General features: G+C 39.0%; 1 protein-coding gene across 5 annotated transcripts in view; it reads left to right on the top strand.

The window, feature by feature from the left end:
- The window catches only part of FAM227B (family with sequence similarity 227 member B), a 218,353-nt gene that overhangs the window by 17,990 nt on the left and 187,363 nt on the right, over positions 1–13,000 (top strand). For all 5 annotated transcript variants that reach the window (XM_043523330.1, XM_043523331.1, XM_043523333.1 and 2 more), the window contains exons 5-8: positions 149–193; positions 3,867–3,971; positions 9,001–9,102; positions 12,100–12,226. In XM_043523330.1, the coding sequence (XP_043379265.1) occupies positions 149–193; positions 3,867–3,971; positions 9,001–9,102; positions 12,100–12,226 (379 nt within the window). The remainder of the gene's footprint in view (positions 1–148; positions 194–3,866; positions 3,972–9,000; positions 9,103–12,099; positions 12,227–13,000) is intronic.

Below are 13,000 nucleotides of genomic sequence, written 5' to 3'. Positions count from 1 at the left end.
AAGTCATACTTGGGCTATTTTAAGTTCTGACTTGTAATATGTCATCAGCTGAAAGTGTTTTCTTTCATCTGAGAATACAAGATGCTTAATTCATGGTACGAAGTGCATTTAACATTAGTTTTGAATGTTTGTTTAAAACATTTTTCAGATTGATAAATATATCCCTGAGGAATCAAGCAGAAAAAATGTAAAGGTAAGTTTGCTAAGCATATAAAGTAGATTACAGTATTATATCAAACCAATATATTGTGTCAATAGTGTGTAAATTAGTGGCAATTTAGGGAAAGAAAAGAATACAGAATTAGGCCCCAAATATATATATTAAAGATTCAATATCATTTTTATTAATGATATACATTTAGATATACAGCATAATGGAAAATCCAAATATGGTGTGAGTGTGTTGATTTAATTTGATTTAATTGACATGTCATGTATGAATACTTGGGGCCTAATTTTTGGATCTTTCTAAGGTGTGCTTAATGAAGAACCTATGGGGGAAGCAAAAGTGGGTGTGTGTCAGTTTTATATTCTCCTGATTCCTGGGGCTGCTTATAGGCAGTGGGTAGCTAACGATAGAGGGGACTCAGCCTCCCCAAAATTGATCTCTGCCAGAAGGAGCTCCTTCACTACTGGTATGATGGAGGGCTTACTCGGGTGCTAACTGCGTGAGCCATAGCCCACATAGGCCCACTCATGGATATGCCCCTGCTGAGCCTCCCTGCCCCAAGAATATTTTCTCCAGCCACCTATGAGTCTGCTTCTGCTCCTGCCATAAGTTAAAGGAGCCTTTAACCAAATCTGACTGGTAAGAGCAAACGAGGCACCACTGGGATAGTCAGGGAGTCTGACTGCTCCATTTGAGGCATCAATGTGATTACTTGCATAAATAAAGTTAGTGATAGGTGTCAGTGTTGTGAAACTAAGCACTAAAATATTAACTGAGCAAATTTAATGGAGATAGTATGAAATAAGAACAGATCTAAACTTCTGTGACAACACAATAATGTATTTATAACTGAGCTAATTAAGTTAAGAAAAATATTACTGATACATGTAAAAATAGCAAATCAGGTTCTCTGTTCTTCTGAGACTTCTCTAAAGTTAAGGGCCAAAACCTGCTCACCGGAGTTGCACGAGTAATTTTATTGACATCACTAGATCAGAACCCACTTAGCTCACAAAAATGGTATTCAGAGTAGCAGCCCTGTTAGTCTGTATTCGCAAAAAGAAAAGGCGTACTTGTGGCACCTTAGAGACTAACCAATTTATTTGAGCATAAGCTTTCGTGAGCTACAGCTCACTTCATCGGATGCATAAAGTGGAAAGTACAGTGAGGAGATTTTATATATACACACAGACCATGAAAAAATATACATTGTAAGGAGAGTGATCACTTAAGATGAGCTATTACCAGCAGGAGAGTGGGGTGGGGGGGAGAGAAAACCTTTTGAAGTGATAATCAAGGTGGGCCATTTCCAGCAGTTAACAAGAACTTCTGAGGAACAGTGGGGGGGGAGGAATAAACAAGGGGAAATAGTTTCACTTAGTATAATGACTCAACCACTCCCAGTCTCTATTCAAGCCTAAGTTAATTGTATCCAATTTGCAAATTAATTCCAATTCAGCAGTCTCGTTGGAGTCTGTTTTCAAAGTTTTTTTTGTTGAAGGATACTCACTTTGAGATCAGAAATCGAGTGACCAGAGAGATTGAAGTGTTCTCCAACTGGTTTATGAATAAAGAAAAGGAGTACTTGTGGCACCTTAGAGACTAACCAATTTATTTGAGCATGAGCTTTCGTGAGCTACAGCTCACTTCATCGGATGCAGTGAGCTGTAGCTCACGAAAGCTCATGCTCCAATAAATTGGTTAGTCTCTAAGGTGCCACAAGTACTCCTTTTCTTTTTGCGAATACAGACTGACACGGCTGTTACTCTGAAACCTGGTTTATGAATGTTATAATTCTTGACATCTGATTTGTGTCCATTTATTCTTTTACATAGAGACTGTCCAGTTTGCCCAATGTACATGGCAGAGGGGCATTGCTGGCACATGATGGCATATATCACATTGGTAGATGTGCAGGTGAACGAGCCTCTGATAGTGTGGCTGATGTGATTAGGCCCTATGATGGTGTCCCCTGAATAGATATGTGGACACAGTTGGCAACGGGCTTTGTTGCAAGGATAGGTTCCTGGGCTAGTGGTTCTGTTGTGTGGTGTGCGGTTGCTGGTGAGTATTTGCTTCAAGTTAGGGGGCTGTCTGTAGGCAAGGACTGGCCTGTCTCCCAAGATTTGTGAGAGTGATGGGTCGTCCTTCAGGATAGGTTGTAGATCCTTGATGATGCGTTGGAGAGGTTTTAGTTGGGGGCTGAAGGTGACGGCTAGTGGCGTTTTGTTATTTTCTTTGTTGGGCCTGTCCTGTAGTAGGTGACTTCTGGGTACTCTTCTGGCTCTGTCCCCACGTTTGGGGACAAGGTATACCTTCAAATCAGCGGCACTGCTATGGGTACCCGCATGGCCCCACAGCATGCCAACATTTTTATGGCTGAACAACGCTTCCTCAGCTCTCGTCCCCTAATGCCCCTACTCTACTTGCGCTATATTGATGACATCTTCATCATCTGGACCCATGGAAAAGAAGCTCTTGAGGAATTCCACCATGATTTCAAGAATTTCCATCCCACCATCAACCTCAGCCTGGACCAGTCCACACAACAGATCCACTTCCTGGACACTACGGTGCTAATAAGCGATGGTCACATAAACACCACCCTATACCGGAAACCTACTGACCGCTATTCCTACCTACATGCCTCCAGCTTTCACCCAGACCACACCACACGATCCATTGTCTACAGCCAAGCTCTGCGATACAACTGCATTTGCTCCAACCCCTCAGACAGAGACAAACACCGACAAGATCTCTATCAAGCATTCTTACAACTACAATACCCACCTGCTGAAGTGAAGAAACAGATTGACAGAGCCAGAAGAGTACCCAGAAGTCGCCTACTACAGGACAGGCTCAACAAAGAAAATAACAGAACTCCACTAGCCATCACCTTCAGCCCCCAACTAAAACCTCTCCAACGCATCATCAAGGATCTACAACCTATCCTGATCTACAATCTGTCTGCATAGAGTGGTAAATCTGCATAGAGCTTTGAACACATAAAGTGCTATGTAAATTCTAAGCATTCTTCTTATTTTTATTTTGCTTTCTGTACTCTGAAATACAAACTGACCCACTTCCTAGCATGAAATAAAAAACATACAGAAAGTTCAAATTATACGAGGGTGATGTCAGGGAGAAGGAGAATTGTTTTCTTAGCTATGTCCATAGCCTCTGCTGGGACACTATCTATTATGCACTTGCCATACAATTAACAGAATGACTCTGCAGTGACTAGCTTCAACAAGGAAATGAAGGCAGGGTCTGGGAAATGGCAAAATATGATCTCAAACTGAACTACTGACTTAAATAAAAAAAAACAAAGCAAAACACCTTGACAGGGTTTTACTCTATATCTTGTGGGGGAAGTAATTTTTGAGACAGAACCATAGGGATGCAAAACATTTACTAATGATCAGGCAGCAATTTCTTGCTGTACCTTGACTGATTGATACCTGGACCTCTCGCTGAATCTAGACAATCAGAGAAAGCAATCAGTAAAGAAAATACTACTGAAAAAATGGGATTCCCAACAATGGAACATTTCCATTGTGGGGTAAGTGCCTTCAAATTCAGTTTAGAAAAAATATATGGTGGATACATTTGAAGTGATATGTTCTCAGCAAAAAAAGAAAAACTACCAGGAGACCCTTAAGGTAATAATCAGTAATTAAACATTTTTTCCTTTTAGAATTATAGATACCCAGGTTTCAAGTTAAAACAGCTTACAGAATTACCAAGACACTTGGAAGCAGCAAAACTTTGGGACTTGGTTATAAAAGCTCACAATTTCAAAGTATGTAACTTTACTCCAGTTTGCTAAATAGAAACTGCTAACATAAAATAGCACCAAATCTTTATGGTTTATATCTTAAATAAGTGTATATTTTTAAATGGTCATATTCCATTTTTTCTTTAGGTTTTTTTTAATTCATGAAAGATGCCAGACTGAGAAATCTAGACAGTGAAGTCCATTATTTATACACACAACCAGCTCAACTCAGGCAGCAGCGATGAACGTTTTCCCTCAAAGCTTTTTCTTGTGTCTCAAACCTGATCTATTCTTATATTGGAGGGAAAATACATTAAAATAACATTAGAGTTGCAAAGTCAAGGACTCAGAAGTTAGGAAGCCTCAGATCTTCAAAGGTATTTAGGCACCCTAACTCCCATTAAAATTAATAGGAGTTAGGAATCTTAATACCTTTAGGGATGTGGGCCAAAATGCCAGAATTAGGGTTGTCTATATAACCTTAATTCAGCCTCCTTCTGTATATGCATTATAGTATAGTCTTTAATTACATGATTACATGGTATTTTTGCACAGGATCCATGTCTCATTCAGTGCACAGGATGGACAGTGCTCAGGGAATGAATCAGGCCTGTGTAGGGCATGAGGCTATTGTTTACAGGACTCCTCCTGTGAGGATCCATGGACCTGGAACCCAGGTCTGCAGGCTGCTGGGTGGCTGCCTTGTCCACACAGCCAAACTACAAGTCTGGCGAAGCAGGGAACAGCAGCCTATGAGCCCTATGGGTTCAAGCTCCACTGGAGGTCTCACCCATGGAGGTCCTGACTGGCAGAGCCTACTGTGTTCTCTAATTGCCTTAGGGAAAACATCTGGAGGCTGTCTGTGCAACTCAGTGGATTTCCAGCTTGCTGCTGCAAACAGACCCTGCTACACACTCTTGATCCATTGCCTCACTGCTGGTTCCTGGCCCTAGTCCTGCTCCTGATGCCAAGCCTTGCTTCTGGTTCCTGGTCCCCTGGTCTGCTCCTAACTCCTCACCTTGTCTTGGTTCCTGCTCCATTACTGTCATCTTGCCCTGCCTCTGTTCTACTAACTGTATTTTGGCTGACTCACTTGTCTCTAACATGGTGCAACTCATTGACCTCGATTCCAACCTGATCTTGTGGTGTGACACTTGACTGCTGCTTCTGGCCTTGAACCCTCTTGGCTGAACTCAGACCATGTCCCTTATAACCATGGCCCTGGCCTCAACCCCAGCCCTGTAAGTGGGGTCCTGATAATTGCCAAGCTCAAGTGAGAGGGAAGTGAGAATGATCGTACTGGGAAACACCACTCAAACTACAGAGAGTGATTGGATTATCAGAGTGATTCTGTTAGAAGCTGATGAGTTGTAATTCAAGTTCCTGCATCCCATTGCATTACTAGCGCTGCAGCATGCAACTTTTAACACGTACATACCAAAATTCCCTTATATGCTATCTAGCTCAAATTTAAAGCACCACTTAATTTGAGCTAGAGGTTTGTGTTTATGTACAGGAATCAGGTTAGGAAAAAACTTGAGGTACACCTTGAATGAACAGTTAAGTGAAGACAAGCCCTTTGTTTCTCCAAAAGATTGTGCACATGGATTCTACTCTTGGTATGTATGCTCCCTATTTGTACAAAATGGGATTCTTTTGGGCAGTAGTGCCCAATAGGGCTGTGCCTGCTAGATGTTCTTGCACCTCCCACTCAAGAACATAAAAGGTGGAGTGGTCCCTGCTGTCCCTCAGTTCCTTCTTACCTCCTGTGGCAGCAAGAGGGAACCCCTCCAGTGTCCACTTGCTTCTCTGTGCTAGTGTTAGTTATTACGGTTAGTTAGTTAGTTCTTAGTGAATAGTTTTAGTTAGTCTTTTTGCCAGTTGGCACCAAAACCAGGTATTTTTTGTGTGAGATATTTAATTTATTGGCTAGACTTCTCCCCTCCATCCATTAGAGGACCACTAACAATATGGAAGAAACAAAATTCCCAGTGTTCAAAATCTGCCCTTCATGTGAAGCTTCAATGCCGCTTACCAGTAGACTCTCCCGCTGCCTCTTTTGTTTAGAAGAGGATAAACAAACATAGAGAATTGGTAGACAAGGTCCCAAGGGAAAGAAATCTAAGAGAAAAAGAAGTTCAGGCAGGTGGCAGTTTCTCAAAGGGACAACATTAAAGCCGTATTAGCAAAGTATCCCAAAGCAGAGTAAAGATAGGAAGAAACAAATATAGCTTTATCAGGAGCTCTTTGTATGATCCCTTTTTGATTTTCAGGGAATTAAAGAGTGAAAACAAGGACAAATTGCTAAGGATAAGTACAAAAGAAGAGCACAGGCATGTAGGGACAAAATCAGAGAGGCATAAAATGAGTTACAACTACCACGGGACATAAACGGCAATAAAAAGGTTCTATCAATACATTAGAAGTAAGACGAAGGAAAGTGTAAATCTTAACAGGGAAGGAGCAGTACTAACAGATGACACAAAGAAGGTGCAAGTGTTTACGAATACCTACACCATCTCTGACAGATGTTTGTCTAGCGTGTTCTTAAAAACTTCCAATGACAAGAACTATACAACCTCCCTTGATAATCTTTTCCAGTCTTAACTATCCTTATAGTTCGGTTTTTTTCCTATTATTTAATCTAAATCATCCCTAGACTGTAATGGGAGCTGCAGAGCTATAACCTTTTATAACCCTTTGAAGACTTATCCCAAATAAGTGTTTAGGTCAACTATCATACTTTGAATAGCTGGTAATAACTTTTACAAAAGGAAATATACTGCTATATATGTTGAGGGACTGAACATTACTTCTAAAGTTTAAATTTTTTTTTAAAAAGTTACTTAATGAATGCATGTTTGGCACACAGTGCTGTCAGAAAGCCTGCTATATAGACCAAAAAATGACTTGGACAGTTCAAAAACCATAATTTTAGTCCCACTCCCAATTCCAAAAAGTCTGTTTTTTGTCATACTGACACTACTTTACCTTCAGGAAATGACAGGAAATTAATAGCTGCCATAATAAATAAACCTGACACCGTCAAAATGCATGAATTCCAGAAAAATTCAGTACATAAATTACATAATATTTACAATCCCTCAGTTATTATCAGGTAGTAACAGATTTAAGAACTACTTCAAAAATTTAACTTTAGAAATACAATTTGTGTAATGTAATAATTTTTAATAACAGCCTCATTTGAAAAAAAAATTAGAAGACTGCAATTGCACTCCACATAAGAGTGTTGAAAAAATACCGTTATGTGAGTTTTAATGTCTTTTTATGGCATTAATTGTAATATTTTGGTGCTAGTTTCAGTGGTGTTGGAACAGTTTTTATAGTGGGGGTGCTGAAAGCCACTGAACAAAACTGTAAGCCTTGTATATGATAGAAACCACTTCAATCCAGAGGGTGCTGCCGCATCCCCAGCACCCTAGTTCCAGCACCATTGGTTAATGTGTACCTTGCCCTGTAGAGCTACCCATCAGGACAGTTTTAAAACCTCACTAGTACTTCTGCACAGGGGCCATGCACAGTTCATAATTTATACCTGTTACCTGATGCAGAGGGGAATAAATGGAACTTATATATGAATCTTCTTTATTGATTTGGCTAACTGTACTCTTATACTCTGAGGTATTGTTTTTAAATTGTCATTGTGCTGAACTCATTTTTAGGATTCAAATGCAAAGAACACTACCTAAGGCCTCACTAATTTTGTGTATCTCAGTTTCTGAGTGCCAAATTTGAGACATTTAGGACCTGAGTTTCAGATATGCTGAATATCTGTATCTCCAGTCAAAGCCAATGCAAGCTGCAAATGCTTGGCATTTAAGAATATGAGGCTTTCATTGTATCCACTTGAGTACCCCATGTTGTACTCAGTAGTGGATAATTTTGAAAGAAACTGCTTCTCTTCAACTTAAAGCTAAGCATTTTCCTTTTGAGGTTTTTTTCACGCGTTTGCTGAATCTAAGAAATTTTTCTATTATCTGCTGGATTTTGTTATGAAGTGCACCACTTGCGCTCTTTAACTTTTTGCATTTGTACAGTCTGAATAGATAAATTAAACAAAAAGTTTGTTTCAACAGGGAGAAGTTTTTAAAGTTTGGCGAAAGTTGTTTCTTTCAGAAGCATCTATTGCTGTTTTACAGGATTGTTTTTGGTGGTGGTTTCTTCAAAAGTTTAAGGTATAAACATATAACAAAAGTTATTCTTACATCTCTTCTAATCAAATGTACAAAATAAAGATTTCTTGTTTTACAAAGTCATGATCCATAGATTGGATAGATTCAACAGGAGCAGATGTAGGTCCAGAATGAAACATCTAACTTTAACCTGATCTCAGAGGACATACGTTTTACTTGTGAAGAGCCATTTAAGATAGAAGATTTAGATCACTGTATACTAAAATAAAACTTTAAGCCAGAATTGACTGTTTACTTTAGCTTTGCTTACTTTGTTTAATGATGCTAAGATTTATGCAAGATTTTGTTTTGAAATAATTAAATATAAGAACATAAAGCAAAAATATCACTACTTTTGTTACCTGACACTATCAATATGTACATAACTGAGGAGCCAAGGGAAAATATTCATAGAGTACATGACTGTGTTTGTGAGCTACCTTGACTCAGTACAGCTCTTCAGCCCAACATTTAAGGTGGTGCTTAATAGGGATGGATTAAACACATGTTTCAAATTAAGCATGTGTTTTAGTGCTGTGCCAAATCAAGAGCTTTCGCAATACATTAAGAAAACTGTTAATTTAAGGGTGGAAAGAATACAGCAAAATGTAAAAATACTTTGGGAATATGGATTACAGTATTGTTCCTCATATCAGATTACCTGCTACAAGAAATTAATAGCACCACAGTTCAACAGGGTATTTAAGCAGAGGTCTAACTTTAAACATGTAAGTCATTACATTATCTGTAGTGGAATTGCTCACATGCATAAGTACCCTGCTGAGTCAGGACCTAAATTCTGACCATCATCATGTTAATTCATAACTGTTTCTGATTTTATGTTGATTTTTCCTTTTAAGCCTAATCAAGAAGATCAAGATTACTTGTTTGACAGAATTGCAGAAAGTTTCATGGCACTTTTCCTATGTGTCCCCAGGAATACTAAAGATGCTTTTTTTCAGGTAATGGTATGGTAACATATGAGTTGCAATGATTAGTTATATGGGTTTGGCAAGTTTGTAAGACTTTTTTTCTTCCCTCTTGTACATGGTGTGGAAAAATGCATTAATTTCATGGAAATTGGTATATCAGAGGGAAAAGGCATACAGAGACAAGCTCCCCCACTCATATAGCCACAAACATTCCCTTGCTTAACCAATACGTGTTTTGGGAGAGCTGTATAGGGGCTTCCTGGCTGAACAAAAGGAAATAGAAGTTAGGGAGCAGCAGCTGCCCAGGGAAAATTTTCAAAAGCACCAGAGGCCAAAAGGTCAGACTTTTAAAGGGATTTAGGCACCAAAACAGGTAAATAGGTGCCTAAATCCACTATGTAGGCACCACTGACATTTTCGAAGCCACTGCTCATGTGCCACCTAATCCCTTTAGCTACCTAGGTACCTTGAGCACCTAAGTTTCTGCTGGTAAGCATTTACAGAGCAGTCTAAGGGTATGTCTTCACTACCCGCTGGATTGGCGGGCAGCGATCGAGCCAGTGGGGATCAATTTATCATGTCTAGTCTAGATGCAATAAATCGATCCCTGAGCGCTCTCCCATTGACTCCTGTACTCCAGCGCCACGAGAGACGCAGGCTGAGTTGCCGGGGGAGCGGCAACAGTTGACTCACGGTAGTGGAGACACCACAGTAAGTCGATCTAAGTACGTCGACTTCAGATACGTTATTCACGTAGCTGAAGTTGCATAACTTGGATCGATCCCCCCACCAGTGTAGACCAGGGCTAAGTGCTGCTGCCACCCAACAGCTAACAAGTTGCTCAGAGCAGTAGCTGAAGCCGAAGCCCTGAAGGAAAGACAATGCCTACTTCACCTTCAGGGCCTTATCTTGTAGGTGTGCTCTAAGCACACCTGTTACCTGCCAGACTCTGCAGCGGGAAGTCTGGATGCAGGCTACTGATAGATGGGGGGGGGGCAGTGTATGTTTGTGCAGGGGACACAACACAGCACCTGCGCAAAAAACATTCAGGGAACAGGGACATATAGAGCCAGCATGAGAGGGGTATCTAAATGAGCAGGAGAGAGATACAGAGCATTTTGGCAAGTAGGGCATGAGTTATCTAAGCAGCTGACCTGGCATAGATGGCTAACTACAGGAGAGGGTTTCAATGTCTGAGATTCTGAGCAGAGAGACACACCTCTCTCTGGCCTGTCTGCCAGGCTCATAAGATCAGGTGCTTAGATGCCTAAACCCTGCCTTCTCCCTGCCCTTTCCTCTTCATTTCACTATTGGCTTCTGAAAATCCCTTTCTTAGGTGCCTAACTCTCCCTATGTGTTGTATGAGGAGTCTGGGTTCCAAACTCAGTGCTGTGAATACCACTGGGTGGCAGGGCTCCTAGGAGTTAGGCTCAGAGTTGCAACACCTAAGTCCCCTTTGTGAATCTAGCCTTGAAGCACTTTTGAAAATGTTACCTTATGTAGCATACTCGTACTGAAAAGCACAATACAAATTTCTACTAAATCACATGTAAGTTAATGTTGAGGACATAATTATCAGCTTCTTGAGCTAAAAGTCATCTACTGGACCTTACAAGAGGGGTTGCACCATTCCTTAGGATTAGTGGGGCAATTAAAATTAAACTGTCAATTATCTAATATTAGTTAAGCATTTTGAGATCCTCAGATGACACACTATATACTCATATTCTCCTCCTCACATAGGAGCTATGTGGATTATTTCATTAATTTATCTGAGGTTCTCAGATACTGTGTTGACGAGCACCAAAGAACATCCAATAAACTAGGACTTACTCTTGATTTTCCTGCCAGTAGTTCTGACTCTGAGAGGCTGTGGCATTTGGAACTCCTCCAGTGTGGGGCTGCATTTAAGCTATTACTGGGCTATTTTGTCACCATTCACTCTGTATATTTTACAAACAATTTACTCTGGCTAGACTTTTCCTGTTGGTGTCTCTATTTGTGAGCCCTGTAGCCACAAAGTGGTACAATCAACCAAGAGAAAATAGTCATTAGGTCTAAAAATGCCATATGCAAGTCTATGAGGTGTTGTTCTGGGTGGGGTCCGGTTGCCACCCACTCACATGGAGGAATTAGAAGTAGAGATAGTTACATGTATATTTGTATGGTGTAAGTGTTCAGTATGCAACATATATTATGACATTGCTTGGACCAGAATCCAGATATGTGCTAGCATTTAAAATTCAGACTGATATGTTGCACCAGCTGTGTTTTTATTTAGCCTGCATATGCCTGATATGAAATTTAAAATAAACTCATAGATTTAAATTGTTAAAATGAAATGTTTGCATCGTATTTTCTTATGAAAATGTTATCTGAATAGACTTTTTTTAGCTTTATAAAAAATGCTGACATGGTGCAAAAGTTAGTATGCATATATCTGAACCTATATATTCTAGGTAGAGAAAACAGAGCAGTGTGTGTATGGGTGAGAGAGAAAGAGAAGTGACAACTTCTAATGTTTGAACAATATGCGGGCAATCTGAAATTAATACCTGGCTCAAACAATAGGTGACCAATGAAATGTGATCCTAAAATAAACATGGCAAAGTTTTCCAAAATGCTAACTTTTCATTACATATAGTGATTACTTAAACCTTAAGCAATGTTTTTTATTCCCAATTCACTCTTCCATGCTTCATTTGAGCCCATAATGACTCATTTAGAGATTATAAATGTAGTCTTTTGGAATCAGCATTTTACAATTCTTGTTCTAGCTGCCAACCTTGACTTGTAACCGTTTTCAGCAAGGTATTGACCATTATACCTGCTATTATATTTGACACAGATGTTTAATATTTCATACAAATAATAAAGACAAACTATTTTTAATGCATTAGTTCAATCATTACTGCATTTTGCTTTAATTTTTTTTGTAAACAGAATGAAAACTATAATAAAATTAGTACTAAAGCTCTTTTTGTAACCTTTAATTATTATATTCAGTTTTAATTCTTATTTTGGCAGGTGTATCCTGATTGTTTGTCACAAGTCATCTATGTTGCTTTCTGTAAAGCATTTCCAGAATCCAGTAAATCTTTTGATGATGCATTTAAAGATGGACTAGTGGATTTAATTTTTCAGTGGGTATCAGGTACTGTTAGTTAATTTAAATATATTTTTGAAATGTATTATATTAGGATATCCAGATTTCAGTATATCTTACCCTCATTCAGAAATTATTACTTTTACCCCCACTAGTGGTATTTACTACTAATAATAATCCATTGCTAGAAAAACTATTGTCAAAGATGCTCTTCTGAGTCTGGAGCATTAATATCTCAACATTCCAGCTCTTTGTTAGAGAATGGAAAGCAATTGGTAGTAGACTGGAAAACAAATGGAGATAATTTGAGCTGATTGTTCATCATCATCTCTGTGGAACAAATGTTCTTACTTATTTAAGGAAACAATAAACCTAGACCTGACTGAGGATAAATTTAAGTCAATTATTTTGTAGCTGCATCTAACTCAGTACCTTTCCATTTGCACCTTAGCTAATTGGATTTGTGTACGCTTGTCTAGAACCTTTAGCTTTATTCATTAATGAAATTGTAAATTCATTTATTATTAATTTTAAAAGTTAATGTGACTTAATATTTAATGGTACTTTAAAATGCCTCAGCATTATAGAATTTGAGGTTTTGTGAATGGATATTAACTTTAGAAATTAAATTTTCTTGCATAATGCCAACACTAAACACATTTAACTTAACTCATCTGACTTTACGAGCCACCATCAAATCTGTACACTCTGCCTCATTGCAGAGGTCCTGGGAGCTGTTATACATATATATTTTGTATACCTGTAAAAATATTTAACTTTTGCAGAATTAGTCAGCAATTGTATAATGATCCTCAGGCATAT

This window comes from Chelonia mydas, chromosome 10, assembly GCF_015237465.2.
Source record: "Chelonia mydas isolate rCheMyd1 chromosome 10, rCheMyd1.pri.v2, whole genome shotgun sequence".
Classification (NCBI taxonomy): Eukaryota; Metazoa; Chordata; order Testudines; family Cheloniidae; genus Chelonia; species Chelonia mydas.
This window is presented reverse-complemented; position numbering and strand designations above follow the sequence as displayed.